The sequence below is a fragment of the Neophocaena asiaeorientalis genome, unplaced genomic scaffold, assembly GCF_003031525.2.
Source record: "Neophocaena asiaeorientalis asiaeorientalis breed wild unplaced genomic scaffold, Neophocaena_asiaeorientalis_V1.1 scaffold505, whole genome shotgun sequence".
In the NCBI taxonomy this organism is placed as follows: domain Eukaryota; kingdom Metazoa; phylum Chordata; class Mammalia; order Artiodactyla; family Phocoenidae; genus Neophocaena; species Neophocaena asiaeorientalis.
The window spans coordinates 1,604,855-1,620,751 of NW_020174704.1; the positions used below are offsets into that span (position 1 = coordinate 1,604,855).

The 15,897-nt window shown below is 38.5% G+C and overlaps 1 protein-coding gene across 6 annotated transcripts in view; it reads left to right on the forward strand.

Moving 5' to 3' along the window:
- FBXL4 (F-box and leucine rich repeat protein 4) overlaps positions 1-15,897 on the forward strand; it is a 65,145-nt gene that overhangs the window by 13,511 nt on the left and 35,737 nt on the right. For 5 of the 6 annotated variants that reach the window (XM_024759319.1, XM_024759323.1, XM_024759325.1 and 2 more), the window contains 3 exons: positions 1,890-2,007; positions 2,659-3,242; positions 13,220-13,562. In XM_024759319.1, coding sequence (XP_024615087.1) covers positions 2,731-3,242; positions 13,220-13,562 — 855 coding nt within the window. In that variant the 5' untranslated portion in view covers positions 1,890-2,007; positions 2,659-2,730. The remainder of the gene's footprint in view (positions 1-1,889; positions 2,008-2,658; positions 3,243-13,219; positions 13,563-15,897) is intronic. The other variant, XM_024759322.1, reaches the window with a different exon arrangement.

Sequence of the window (15,897 nt, forward strand, 5' to 3'; positions counted from 1 at the left end):
TAACCTGTCCTATACTTCAGCACTTGGTGTTGTATGTCCTGAGGTGAATCTGATTTGTCAACTCATGATATGTCAGCATTAGAGCATGTGCTGCAGAAACTCATTTATTTTAATACATGCTTTGTTAGTCTTTTCAGGAAAAGTCTTGTTCAGAGTGTTCTATTATTTCTTGTTTTTAGGGTGCAAGTTCTTCCATTTAGTGTGTCTGCCTACTGACTGTCCGTCCCTGTGGTTCATTTTCTTTTACGGTCTGCAAGTTTGTACTGTGATGCATCTTTAGTAAGGGTTTAGTCAGTCTCGTGTTGTGGAAGCATCCCCGCAAAGAGGTTCACATCTGCCCCTACCAGTTCAGGACCACTCTTTCTTTTTAGATCTTTTGGCTTAGGGATGGTGTAGGGATTCTCAGCCATGAAGACAGTGTGAATTTAGGCCCACACTCTGCGTGGTACACGCCTAACAGGGTTCTGATTTCCCTCCGGTGACTTTCCGCCACTGCCTAGGTTGATGTCAAGTGTACTTTGGCTTCCTGGCCGATGAATTAAGTTTTCGCGTTCCTGGCTTTACAGATAGGGTGATTTTTCCTGAATTTGGCTTTATGAAGTTTCTTCGAAATGTGACCCGTGGCTTGAAATAACCTCTCTGCATGTGTGTTAGAAAGCCCCCTTATTACAACCACTAAGACCCATAATTGGTTCCCGGACTCATACTAGCTTCAGCTCCTGCTCTCCGCCCTTTGACTTTCCTCTCTGTTTCTCACAACTGTGGGTTTTCCTCACATGTTTCTAACTCAGCTCTTTATTTACTGTTTTGCCGGTTATATTTTCGTCAGGCGTTTCAGTGTGGTTCTGACTGGGATTGAGAGGAAGAGGATGCTGTTATCTAATTTTAAATTATTTTAGATTTGTATAATTTTTTTGTTTGCTCATCATCTTTCTGTCAACACGTGACATATTTTGTGCCTACTGTGTACTGAGTACTTTGATAAATGAAATCTTTGGCTAGATTACTTCTTTCAAGAAACTTGGTCCTAATGTAGGCCCTTGTGGAACAAGGGTATATATCTGATACAAAGGTGGTACCAGATAATAAGCCTACTTATGGAATAAAGTGGCTGGAAAAGGAATGTAGAGGTAGAGTTAAAGTAAAATAGGAAGGGTGTTCAGAAAGTGAAAGAGTTTACTGCATTAGACAAAAAGAAATGGGTCTAGCTTGAGGAGAGCCTTGAAATGTCAAACCAAGGGATTTAGATTATATCTTGTAAGTAAGAACAAAAAGCTGTTAGAGGTTTTGGGTTGGAGAGGCGTTTAATGTTTTATAATCTTAGTGTTAAGGTTTTGCTCTACTGAAGAAAAGTTGTTTTATTTTCCTTCTTTTACTTAGGAGAAATTAAACTCAAGACTTTACAGGTAGAAAAATGAATATGCTTGATTTCCCTGTTTGTGTAGACAAGAGATTACTAGTCAATGCAGACAGGGGCCAGGCCTGTGTTGTAAACTAGTAGAGCTGGCTGGGAACAGGAGCGGCCACCAGGCCTCTTCTCAACAGGGTTTTCTGGATTGTTAAAGGTTGCAAACTCATCCAAATTTTAAAAATCACCAAATATATTTGGACCTAATATATTTGCTGGCATGGTTTGACCCATAAGCTATGGGTTTGCAACCTCTATATAAAAAGGGTTCATTAATAATATTCTTATTACATTCTGTCATAAAATTTTAAAAATATATTAATTATTCAAAATTGTCCACACAATTCAGAAAGATGTGATGTGTTCAATTTGAACGTTCTGTATCTAGTAAGTAGCTATTTATCTATGATAATAAACTTGTTGGGATATTTGACTTCCTAAGTCAGAAATAAAAATATTTTCTAAAACTCTTGTCTTACAGGTAAAAGAATGTCATATTTCAACATTGGTACCTGAAATCAGAGTGTAATTGCCAGGCCACATGGATGAGTGCCAACCTTTGCATTTCTGGTGTGTATCCTGTGACCATTCTATCTGGGGTGAGTGATTTCTAAGAGTAGCTGGCAACAAACCAGATGCCAGCCAGCCATGGACTACCCTCACAAATGATGCTAGGGGTTATAAATTAAACACTGTCTGGTGATCTGTGATGTGTAAGGCAGTTAATATAGTTGGTCTGGATTAACTGTCAGCTCCAGAAATCTATATTCCCATAATGTGAAATCTGTACTTAGCATGTTCGGAAGTGAGTCATAATTAACAATAGGGAATCATTTGTTTAAATGTGAAGTTATAAAATGCCTAAGATCCTTTTGGATTTACAGCAGTATTTTAGTGGTTCCCCATATATTTTAGATAATTTTAATTTTAAAAGTTCAAGGACTTAGTATTTCTTGAAGGATAGTTATAATTTTGCATAAAATATGTTTTTTTTGGGTCATACATCTGCCATTGCCTTATAATATCAGTTTTTCTTCCCATATAGCATAAAATTGTATACATTTTCAGTATTCAGTTTTCTTAAAAGTACATTAGATAAATTATACCAGAGAGTCTCATTTACGTGAATGTTGTTTTTCTCAGTTTCATTCTGGGAAATTGCATTGGGTAAAAAGCTGTTTCTTACCTTATCCATGCATTTTTCTGTTTATTTAAATTATTTTACTTCAACAAGCCATTCATTTTTTTAGAACATCCTTCGAAGAGTTCGCGCGTCTTACCGAGGACACCTGACCTTTTGAAGCTTCATAATTCACACCTAGATGCCACCAGTCTTTCCCATGTTAACAGTTCTGACTATGTTTTATTATATGTGCCTTCGGCGCCGAGCCAGGACAGCTACAAGAGGAGAAATGATGAACAGCCACAGAACTATAGAAGCAAACAGCCAGACTTCCCCTCTCAATGCAGAGGTGGTCCAGTATGCCAAAGAAGTAGTGGATTTCAGCTCCCATTATGGGAGTGAGAATAGCATGTCCTATACCATGTGGAACTTAGCAGGTGTACCAAATGTATTCCCGAGTTCTGGTGACTTCACTCAGACAGCTGTGTTTCGAACTTACGGAACATGGTGGGATCAGTGTCCCAGCGCTCCTGTGCCATTTAAGAGGACGCCGCCTAATTTCCAGAGCCAAGACTATGTGGAACTTGCTTTTGAACAACAGGTGTATCCTACAGCTGTTCACGTTCTGGAAACCTATCATCCTGGAGCAGTCATTAGAATTCTAGCTTGTTCTGCAAATCCCTATTCCCCAAGTCCACCAGCTGAAGTCAGGTAAGACTCATTTTTTAATGACCATGTTCTATGGCTGAAAGGTTGTGGTAGTTTTAATACTGGAGGTCTTTTTTCACTGGAAGCATTCTCTTAAGTCATTTAAACAAATTGGATTTTTAAAATTTTCCTTAGTTTTCTGATAGGGAAAGAAAGATCAGACATATGAAATGTAATGCATTCTTTATACCTATAAAACCTCACACCATAATAATCATGGATTGCGAGATTTGTGTGTGAATTTACTATAAATGAAAAGCACGATTTGAACTAATTGGGACATGGGCCAATCTGAGAAGTTAGTTGGAAATATGATTTCTAACAGATTTTCAAACAGACATCATATTACTGCTTTTAAGTACTTTGAGTAACTCAAAGTCGACCTACAGAGTGACACTTTAGAGGAAGTCCGTAGGGGATTAGATTTAATCTTTAATCTTAGGATGTTTTCGTAACAAGTATATTCATTTAAAAATAAATGCTGGGGACTTCCCTGGTGGCGCAGTGGTTAAGAATCTGCCTGCCAATGCAGGGGACACGGGTTCAAGCCCTGGTCCAGGAAGATCTCACATGCCACGGAGCAGCTAAGCCTGTGTGCCACAACTACTGAGCCTGCGCTCTAGAGCCCACGAGCCACACCTGTTGAAGCCCACGTGCTACAGTTACTGAGCCCGTGTGCCGAGAGCCTGTGCTCCACAACAAGAGAAGCCACTGTAATGAGAAGCCCGCGCACCGCAAGGAAGAGTAGCCCCTGCTCGCCGTAACTAGAGAAAGCCCGCGTGCAGCAATGGAGACCCAGTGCAGCCAAAAATAAATAAATAAATAAATTAATTAAAATAAATACATATTGCCTTAAGTATTCATGCATTCTCCCTAAAGGCGCTCTCTCTCTCTCTCTCTCTCTTTCTCTCTCTCTCGTTTCTGTAGTTCAGCCTCCTGATTTTTTAAAATATAATTATTTGACTAGGTAATATATTCACATGGTTCAAAAATCTAAAAATTACATAATGCAGTCTTGCATGTACCCTGTTCCCCATGTGCCTAGGATCCACCCCTCCCTCAAAGAAACCACTTTTATCCACTTCTTTGCATTGTTCCAGAGTTTCTTTATGAAAATATAAGCAAATACAAATGTATTTATTTTATTTTTCTTTATACACAAAAATAAGCACACTATTTGCATTGTTCTGTACCTCATTTGTTTCACTTACTGGTGTATATTGTATCTTTTCATGTAAGTGCAAAGAGAGCTTCATTATTCTTTTCTACAGTTTCAAGTAATGCCGTGTATGTGTACCCCAACTTATTAACAACTCCCCTATTGATGGGTTCTTAGTTGTTTCGATACTTTTGCTATTATTAATATTAATGAGTGAATAACCTTGCCATGAGTCACTTCGCATGTGTGCAAGTATATCTGTGGGATAAGTTGCCAGAAAGATTGCTGGGCCAAGGGTCTATGTATTTGTAGTTTTAATACGTAGTGCCAAACTTCCCTCCAAAGAGGCTCTCCTATTTCTGTTCCCACCAGCAATGTATATGCATGCATGTTTTCCCGAAGCCTCACCTACAGATTGTTTTAATAAATTTTAGCATTTTTGTCAATTTGTTAGGGGAAAAATGTTATCTCATGTTAACTTTCATTTGAAATGCTTTTATCATCTCTGAGGTTGAGTATCTTCTCATGTTTAAGAGCCATTTATATTTCCTTCTCCTTGAACTGTCTGTCATGGTATTTGTCCATTTTTCGAGTACTTATTGATCTTATCAGTTTTTAACCTTTATATTGCTTGATTCATTCATTAAGTATTTGAGTGTCTACTATGTGCTAAATTACTGTTCTGGGTAATGAGGATACATTAGTGAACAATGAACAAAATAGACAAAAATCTCTGCCCTTATGAGCTTATTCTAGCCCAAGGGCAGTCGGTGACACCTGTTAAACTGTAGGAGCCCAGCTGCCTGTGGAGGAGGAGTGAGGGCCCAGATCACATTGCACGTTGCATCTAACACACTGCTTCCTTGAAGTCCCTGTCCCCTCAACTCCCAGGGAGCACCTCCCAGTCTACCAGGAAGCAAATGCAGAGTACAGCTCAACTCAAGCTGGAGACTGCTGGTATAATCTTTATGTGTTCTTATCAGAACGATTTTGATAATTCATTGTGAACAATATTATTAATGGGTCGGTTTTTTTTAAAAACAGGAAACCAGCATCCTTTAATATACAGGCTTTTTTTCCTGAGAGGAAAAAAAAATACTTTGAGTAGGATCCTTTCTTATGTGAGAATTGTTTCATTGGACTCTGTCATTTTTTGCCTCTTTCCTACAAAGCTATCTAGTTTTTTTCTAAAAAGATGAACCAATATGGGGATAAGATCTATGCAACATGTAATGTCTTTCCTCTGATCTAAAACTTAATGTCTGCATAACTGATTTTGAGTATGAATCATGCTCTTGGGTTCCTAGCTGAGAGCTGTAGTGCGTGATTGTGATCAAAGTGACAGCTTTATTTATAGATGTATCTCTACTTTGCCTAACTGATTTTTAGCCTTATTCCACAGAAAATACCATTAACTTTTAAGAGAAAAAGAAGCTAACCAATATATATTATTGCAGAATAAAAAAGGGCCTTTTAAATTTTACTGATTATGAAACCAGTTTCAGTGTTTAAAAAAACTTGTTAGAAAATACCAAAAAAGAAAATATATAAAAAAAAACCCCACAGTTCTTCTGCCCAGATTCAGTAACTGTTAACGTTTTGGTGAATTTCTTTAGACAATCAGAAACATTGATTGAACACCTTCTCTGCTCACTCACTGCCAGGAACAAAACAGAGCCAGACAGATGTGGGTCTTGTTCTTTGAGTTTTACAGGCAAGCCTGGAAGAGGGCCGTGAGATTGCAGGTTGCATGTGCGGGCAGACGGGAATGCCTAACCTGTGGGGCTCCGAGAAGTCCTCCCAGAGGAAGTGACTTAACTGGGACCTGAGGGTTGAGTGAAGCTTTAGTTTGGGTAGGAATGGTGGAGAGAGAATACTATGTGCAAAGGTGAAACCATGAGGTGAGATCTTGGTGTTCTAAGAAGTGAGAAAAGCCCCAGAGTGGAGAGAACAAGCTGTTGAAAGGCCACAAGCTTTGGGATTTCATAGAGCTCTTGGATCCAGTTTCCCAGAAGCAGACCTTGAGAGGACTGTTCCTCTACCAAAGGTTTGTTAAGGAAGTGCTTCTGAAGAAACTGGTAAGGAGTGGGGAAGATAAGGGAGTGGGGAAAGCACTGTAGGGAAGGGAAGAAATCAGGCAAGGATGCAAAGTCCTGTGAAATCCCAGTCAGCCTGGAGGCACAGTTGCCCGGGAGCTGGGCTCTTATGCTCCTGCCTGTCTGTCTTGGGCTGTGGGCTGGGGGAGTAGGAAGGGGAGATGGAAGTCTTCCAGGCACATGCCACTCTCAGGATGAAGAGGAGGCTCTGGGAGCCTATGTAGTTCTCTGTAGAAGGCTGCAGGTGGGAGCCCTTAGGAACAAGCCCACACATCTGGGACATGGGCACCAGACCTACCAGGAGATCTAAGCAGAGCACAGGTAGAGAAAGGCAACTCCAATAAACTGGTAAACATAATGGTATAAACATAGTGGTATTGATAACAAAAGTTAGAGAACTGATATAGGGTTGTCAGATTATTTACTTTGCTACCAACATCATTCTTCATCACTATCATTTCATAAAAGAAACCCCAGTTTATACTGAGAAATGAGCATATTCAGAATCTTGAATGAAGAGCGGTTGGCAACTTACGTGTAGATGTGTGCATGTCTGTATATATACCAGTGTATTCTTTATTTTTTCACATTTAATCATGGAAAGCTCTATCACACACTGTGGCTTAGGACCCACTGGACTGTACTGCCTGTTACTTTAATTAATTGCATAGGGTTTTATTTCTCCCTTAGGAGTTAGCAAATAAGAGAGTGTGTTGGAGTAGCTCAGGAATTTATGGGAAATGAACTTGTCCCAGAACATTTAAAATTTAAAAGCAATCTTTCTCCATTTTGTCTGATCGCATTTCTTTGTTCGGTGAGTGAGGTAGGAAAGTTACAGGTAGTTCTGTAAGATCTCAGAGTGTTCTGACTTCGGGCCTAGTGCTCTACTAAGAGAAAAGAAAAACGGTAGTATAGAGTGTCCTGGTTCTGAGTATAAGATCTTAACAGATGCTTGTGTAAGAGTCAGAAAAAAGGCTAGTGCAGGGTTACACATGGGAAAGAGACGGAAAAGAGGAGGAAGAGAATGACAAATTGAGGTCATATTAAGGAGGCTGACTGGAATGAAGCTATTTGGGGATAAAATTTAGTGGTATGGATTTTTTTTTTTTTTGAGTGTTGAAAGCATTTTCACTACAGAATATTGAAGTTAAGAAGGCAGGGAGAAAGAAAGTGGCCATCACAGAAAGCATTTGTTGCCAAAGGAAGTTGCTTAAGCAATGATTTCACGAATTGGTCATAGTCTGGTCCCCTTGACTTTGTGAGTTGAGAAGCATGGTTTTGTCATTTAAGTCAGAAATGATCAGACCCTTTATCGGTTAGTTCTTTTTAAAGCAGATGCCACTTTGTTAGTTACAATTAGAGACAGGCTGGGAAGCAGGGAGTGAGTAGGTATACCTATTAGAGTACTTAATTTTATTCTAGTTTGTTTTCCTATTCTATCCCTTCACTTTCAGCAGGTAAAATGGAACAGTGTTGGCAAGAGAACTTTCTTTTTGCTGGTTACTAGTTGTGCTTACTAACCGGAGGAATTTTGGTTATAGGGAAGCTCTTTGCATCCATGTGCCTGGCTTCCAACCTGAATATGTTAGAAAACTTGCATTCTCCGGTTTACATTGATGAACATCTCTCTTCCTCTCTTGTCTACCTGCTGCTTCCTGGGAGCCCTAGAGAGATGTTCTCAGTGAGTAACAACAGGTCAGCAGTTACAGAGACAGAGTGCTTTGTGTCCAAGCACTGGACCTATAGTAGGCATTCAGTGCAATCAACAGAAGGAGAAATAAGTGGGCTGGTAAAGAGAATGCTGGTTACCAACCCAGAATTAAGGGCTCCAAGTGCAGACAAAGTGCAGCCTGATAGGGATTCCATGCCGAATTTTGCACATGACACTGTAGATTTAAAATACTTACAAAGGACATTAGTGTTTGTCAAATTTGTCCAGTAGATGAATACAGTGTGTGGGCATATATAGTCAGCACGTAAACGTGCAGACTACAGAGGCCATGACTTAAAGCAGTTTAATCTCATCAACACTGTTCTGGGTCTAGAGGATTAAGAGTCAGGGCTATCTCATGGAAAATTGTGTGTGTGTATGTACACACATGCACGCACACGTGCATTTGCTTGTATTTGCTTATTTTCACTGACTAGCTTTTTAAATTCTGGCATTAATTTTCTAGAATAAAAAGAGATTGGCATAGGAAATATAGCCATTATTTTATAATAAACTTAAGTGGAATATAATCTGTAAAAATATTGAATCACTATGTCACACACCTGAAACTATTATAATATTGTAAATCAACCATACTATAATTAAAAATTAAAAGATTGACATATTCTCTTGTTGGATAAAGTAGATATCTTTCTCTTTCTAACTTTAAAATAATATATTCTAGTTCTATTAGAATTTTAAACAAAAACACCTAAATACACATACCCCTAAATCAATTTGTATTGGTCTCAGAGTTAATGTTAATTTAATTCAACTGGCCACAGATCTATAAAATAATTTTTCCATCTTTTTACCACTTTTCTTTATTACTTCTTAGGCTATCAAGAAAAATCAATGATGAATCAATGATGAATCAATGATGAATATAAATAAACTAATGATACTTGAATTTTTTTTTATGTTTAGACATTTAAAAATATTTCTAGGGCTTCCCTGGTGGCGCAGTGGTTGAGAGTCCGCCTGCTGATGCAGGGGACACGGGTTCGTGCCCTGGTCCGGGAAGATCCCACGTGCAGTGGAGCGGCTGGGCCCGTGAGCCATGGCCGCTGAGCCTGCACGTCCGGAGCCTGTGCTCCACAACGGGAGGGGCCACAACAGTGAGAGGCCCGCGTACAGCAAAAAAATATATATATATATTTCTAATAACTGATAAGGTTTGATATTTTTCAACTTTAAGTATGCTCTGATATTTAAACTTATATGTATAACTAAATACATAATGTTTATGCTATATAAAGTCAGAAGCAAAAATGATGCTAACATAGCATTAAACATTTAAACATGCTAGAAATGTTAAGGAAGTCATTTTAAAGCATCATCTTAACCTTGTCCATTATGCAAGGTAGAGAGAGAGAGAGAGGACTTTAGTAGATTAATACATTATTACAGTAGAATATTTCTGCTCTAATCAGTGCTTGGCAAGGGACCTGGCAGAGGTGATTTCTGTATTACATTTTCAGTTTCTGTTAAGGCTCATAAAAACTTCTAATTGAAGCTAAACAATAAAATAGGCTGCTTTAGAGTCCACATGTGTTGTGAACCAGTACAGGCAGTTATTTCACAGGGTCCTGAGTGGTCCTTGTTTCTTGGACATGAGACATTCCTCCAGCATCATTTCATGTCATTTTCCAGCAGCAACAAAAGGATGAGTAAAACCACAGTTTGAATTTTCTAATACCTTCCACCATTTACCCCAGGATTCTTGGAAATGTACTGTTCAAAATTAGGAATGCGTTTTCCCACGAACATTGTTTTAAATGTTTTGTACTTCTGTTCTTGTATGGCTAGCTCTATTTAACGGTGTGGATTTTCAGTAGAGTGTTCAAATCAATTCCATTGTTAGAAACCCTAAAGATTTTTGCATTTAGGCTTTAGGGGCACTTCTTAGGTCTAGGCTGGCATTCCAAATTTGCTTTTCTGCCTTGTCACAGAAAGTGAGAAGATGCCCAGCTAGCTTTCCTTTCCTCCTCAAATCTGCCGCAACCTGCTCTGTTCCTTAGAACTCTTCCCCTGCCTCCCAAGATTGGATGTAGAGAGGGACCAGTCTCTCCATTCCTACTTTCAGGTTGTCTCTGAATACAAATACTCACAGGTTCTTTATATGTTTGATGGGTTTTATTCCTAGTTTTCAGGAGAGAAGTAGCAAATCTAACAAATATGGGGTGATTATAAGGGTTCTGTTAACTGCAAAAGTCCTACTGTTATGGTTAGTGATATGTTTACTGGAATCTCATTGAGTTTCTGCCTTATGTTTTTATTCCTAAACGTAGAAATTAACCAAACTTCCCTTCTCCTGAGAGTGGTGCTATATGGCTTTCTTGCCCCCATCTTGGCCTAAAGACTATTATGGTACTTGTATGTCGATGACCTCTATAGTCTCAGCTCAGATTTCTCCCCTGAGTTTCATACTCTTTTGTCTATTTCAGTTCCCTAAATGCCTTGCTGTAATCAGTTTTTACCTGGATCTCAATAGGCCATTGGCTTATCAAGAAAAAGAGGGAGAGGACTCAAATCAATAAAATTAGAAATGAAAACGAAGAAGTTACAATGGACACTCCAGAAATAAAAAGCATCATAAGAGACTACTACAAGCAATTGTATGCCAATCAAATGGACAACCTGGAAGAAATGGACAAATTCTTAGAAAGGTATAACCTTCCAAGACTGAACCAGGAAGAAATAGAAAATATGAACAGACCAATCACAAGTAATGAAATTGAAACTGTGATTAAAAATATTACAACAAACAAAAGATCAGGACCAGATGGCTTCACAGGCTAATTCTATCAAACATTTAGAGAAGAGCTAACACCCATCCTTCTCAAAGTCTTCCAAAAAATTGTGGAGGAAGGAACACTCCCAAACTCATTCTATGAGGCCACCATCACCCTGATACCAAAACCAGGCAAAGATGCTACAAAGAAACAAAATTACAGACCAATATCACTGATGAATATAGTTGCAAAAATCCTCAACAAATACTAACAAAGAGAATCCAACAACACATTAAAAGGATAATACACCATGATCAAGTGGGATTTATCCCAGGGATACAAGGATTCTTCAATATACACATATCAGTCAATGTGATACACAATATTAACAAATTGAAGAATAAAAACCATATGATCATCTCAATAGATGCAGAAGAAGCTTCTGACAAAATTCAATACCCATTTATGATAAAAACTCTCCAGAAAGTAGGCACAGAGGGAACCTACCTCAACATAATAAAGGCCATATACGACAAACCCACAGCAAACATCATTCTCAATGGTGAAAAACTGAAAGCTTTCCTCTAAGATCAGGAACAAGACAAGGATGTCAACTCTCGCCACTGTTATTAAACATAGTTTGGGAAGTCCTAGCCACGGCAGTCAGAGAAGAAAAAGAAATACTAGGAATACAAATTGGAAAAGAAGAAGTAAAACTGTCACTGTTTGCAGATGACATGATAGTATACACAGATAATCCTAAAGATGCCACCAGAAAACTACTAGAGCTAATAAATGAACAAAAAAATAAAATTCATAAAAAGTAAATAGGCCGTTCGGGCAACGAAATGAACTGACAATATATTGGAGGGGGAAATTTTGATATGATTAATAAGCATATGAAAACATTTTAAGTGTTATTAGTAGTCAGTGAATTATAAATTGTGTCACAGAGACCTGGGTCACTGTGGAATTAGAGATTAATTTTAAAAATAAAGAGTGCTTTCAGTGGTCATTCTTATATATTGTTGGCATAAGCTTCTTTGAAAGCAGTTTGTAGTATGTATTGGGAGACTTAAAAATGTTCTTAATCTCTGACATAAAATCTTTATGTAAAAGTTCTGCTAGCTAAAGTAAATAAATAGAAATAGAAGTATTTATTGAAGTATTTTTGTCTGTGTTTTTAACTTTCTCTGTTATACTAGAAAACAATATTAGAGAAATGGTTATTTATGCCATATATTGGAGAATATTATATATCTAATGATGCTGTGTTACAAAGAATCTTTAAATAATTTTGGAAACTAATTTTTTAAGAAGACCTATATAAAGACATGGAATATGAGTTAGGCCTTGAAGAAAAGATGGGCAGATAATTGTAGGTTAGGCATTTCATTGGGAGGGGAAGACAACATGAGCAAACAGCTTCGTGTGGAAATAAGTTTATTATCTGGAAAGTAATGATTAACCTGGCTGAAAAGTAGAAGTTCATTTTGAAGGAATAGGAGAAAATGTTATTCACCTGTTACGTGTTAGCTACTTGCTATGTACTGAGGATACAAGGATGACTAAAAGATGACAATAATGGAAACTTAGGAGAAGGGCATATATGAGACAATTTCATGAAAACTCTGATAAAATTTAATGACTAGATAAAAGAAAATCAAAGAAAATGATAGTTTTGGGACTTCCCTGGTGGTCCAGTGGTTAAGACTCCGCACGCTTCCAGCGCAGGGGACACGGGTTTGATCCCTGGTGGGGGGATCTAGGATTCCACATACCGTGTGCTGTGGCCAAAGAAAAATATAATGAAAGTTTTGAATTTGTATGGCACCAGTAACAGAAACAGAGAAGGAGACCTTCGTGAGGCAAGGTGAGCAGTTTAGTTTCCACAGTTGGTTTAGGGCATGCACACGGGAGTGCTTTCTACTGTGTGCGTTAATACTTCGTGTTTACTTTATCTGTAAAACTGAGTGTTGTTCATGTACCGCTGACTACCTATTCCAGTTTTTAACTTACCAAAGTGAAATCTGCCAAAAAGGACTTTCTAGGGAGTTGTAAAAATAATTTAAGTAGTAAAAATATTTTAAGTAATAAGGTCTATGTCATTTCGGTTTAAAATTTATTTCATGTCCTGGAAACAATTCTTGGTTTGATCCTATCCACCTTGTTTAATGCTTTTGCTTCACACTGTAACGTATTGGGCTGGGCCCCTAACATTAAGGTAACAGTAAATCTCATTCTAAACTGTATTATAGGGAAGTTTCTTTCTTTGGCAGATGGGAGATTCTTTGGTCAGAGAAACCTACGAAGGTGAATGCTTCCCAGGCTCGCCAGTTTAAACCTTGTATTAAGCAGATAAATTTTCCCACAAATCTTATGCGGCTGGAAGTAAATAGTTCTCTTCTGGATTATTACGCTGAATTAGATGCCGTTGTATTACATGGTACAAAGGACAAGCCAGTGCTTTCTCTCAAGACTTCACTTATTGATATGAATGATCTAGAAGATGACTATGAAGAAAAGAATGGATGTGGAATGGACAATCTGAACAAAAAGTTTAGCAGTATTGCCCTCAGGGAAGGGACAAGTAATGGATATTTTGATAAACTACCTTATGAGGTAAGCCAAAGATATTCAGTAGCATTATTGGACATACTATCATTTAAAAATGTTTGGATGTTAATGTTTATTTTGCTAGATGTCAGAGAAATCGGAGCCTTAGCAAGGTATACATAATCTGATGTATTGTGTATTTTGATTTTGGAAAGACTAGACAAAATTGTGTTCAGTAACTTCACCACCTTTGTTTTGGATTGACTTTAGTGATTCTGGATAAGCTATTAAATATATGTTATTTTATCACTGATTAACAATAACCAAAATACATAAAGCAATGATAAATTACACTCCACTTTAATTCATAATTACACAGTGTTAATATGGGCAATATGTGCTTAACTTGATACCGGTTATATTAAAGATGATTTGCTATGAAAAATAAGAGTATTAATTAGACTGTGAGAGAAATGCTAATTCTGTTTAATAGTGCACAGTGTCTCCAAGTGTCATATACTCTTCTATACTAACTCTATTCTATATTCTAACTAGCTATGATTTTTGGTCTAGGCAGATATAGAGTGCCTTTTACCTAAAGTCTTGTTTTCAGTGTGTCACTGCAGGGGTGTTTCCAGGGTATATTTAGCACTCCTGGCTCCCAGGCATCGAATGCCATTAGCACACCCCCTGGGGTGGGAGTAGGGCCAGGCATTCCTTCCCCTGCTGAGAAGAGCTGTGTGTGGTTAAAAATAATATAATCAGACCTTTTAAAGAAAAATTTTATAAATTTAGACTTTAACCAGTTCAACTATCCTCCTTCCACACTGGTGGGTATTTCAGGTTTCATTGTAATAATACAAGTAGCTTAACTTGCATGGAACAATAAGGTAGCCTCTTGAGTGCCTAACAGGAGCTATAATGCCTGTTCAACATTTCACAGTTCAAATGCTATGGTACATCCTGTGAAGTAGCTAAAGTTGCCACATAAAGATGAATTTAAGGATCTAAGGTAATTCAGTCAGTAAGCCATGGAACCAGGATCCAGCCCAGGCCTTCTAGGTCAAGTCTTGTGTTATGGAAGGAAGCTTCATAGGTGGACAAGACACCCTGGCCCTTAGAGGGAGGAGGGAGGAAAGATGGAGGAGCAGCTGAGCTGGGAGAGAGGAGCGTGGGATGTTGACGGTGTTGTTCCCTGGGGGCTTCAAGGAGGGTCTGTCCTGGCAGCAGTGGCAGCAGCTCATCTGGAGGAAGCTCACTTCCTTGATTCTTACCCGTTTCCTAAAACTACAGTATAGAGATTTAAATTCAGGAAATGTATTTTAAAGAGTTTGTTGAATTTTATCCAGACCTCGTAAAATGCTTAACATGTCACATTCAAATGAATAACGGGAACTTCAGGCAAAGGGAAGAGAGTGTCCAAAGGTGAGAAGAAGTGAAACTGTGTGACCTGTTTGGGAACTCCAGTATTTCACTGTGGCTGGAATAGGATTTGATAGCAGAAGCTGCAAGAGATGAACTTGGACACAGGCTCAGGGCTGCCTCGGTGCATCACTCCATAGGCCACCATCCACACAGATGACAGTGATTGGGACATCCCAGCCCTGGCAGTGCACAGCCCACCCTGCCACGTTGTAGAGGGCTCTGTGGGTTTTACCAAGAGGTTTGCATTTTCTCTCTTCAGCCAGTGGTCCTCAGGCTGCTGTGTCTCTCCTGTACATCGCAGAATCATTTGAGGGGAGTCATAGAGACCTTAGATTTTATAAATCATGTACTTTTGGTAAAAAATTAGAACAAATCCAAGATTATACCTGTAATAATTTCACACTCACTTTCTTGTGTTCTCTGAATTCTTCATATGCTTTTTTTTAGTGGGAGAAAAAGATGTGGAATAATAGCTAGCATTCCAGAAATTATCCATAACATGCAGGCATTTTTGCACATGCTTTGGCCCACAGTTAGAATGACTGCCCAGGTGTTTGGCCTCATGTAAAGTTTGTTTTTCGTATGTGTCATGGTATGAAGATTGTGAACCTTTTCTGTAGTCAGTAGGGAAACATTGAAAGTTTTATTTACTTTAAAAGAAGAATAACAAAATGAGGTTTCCTTCTTAGATTATTCTGTTGGTAAATGAAGAATAGACCAAAAGGAGGTCAGGGTGGGAAGCAGGGATACCAGTCGGGGAGCTACTGCAGAAATGTAGGCAAGAAGTTATGAAGCTCTGGGTACTGGAAAGTTTGGAAAGGAGGTAAGCCGGAGAAGTATTCTAGAGATGCAGAAGGTAGAAATCAAAGTAACTATTGAATGTGGACATGAAGCAGAGCATCACAAGGACTTTTAGGCTTCTGGTTGAAATGACCTGGTGGATGGATATGCCATTAATCATAAACCAGTGGGTGAA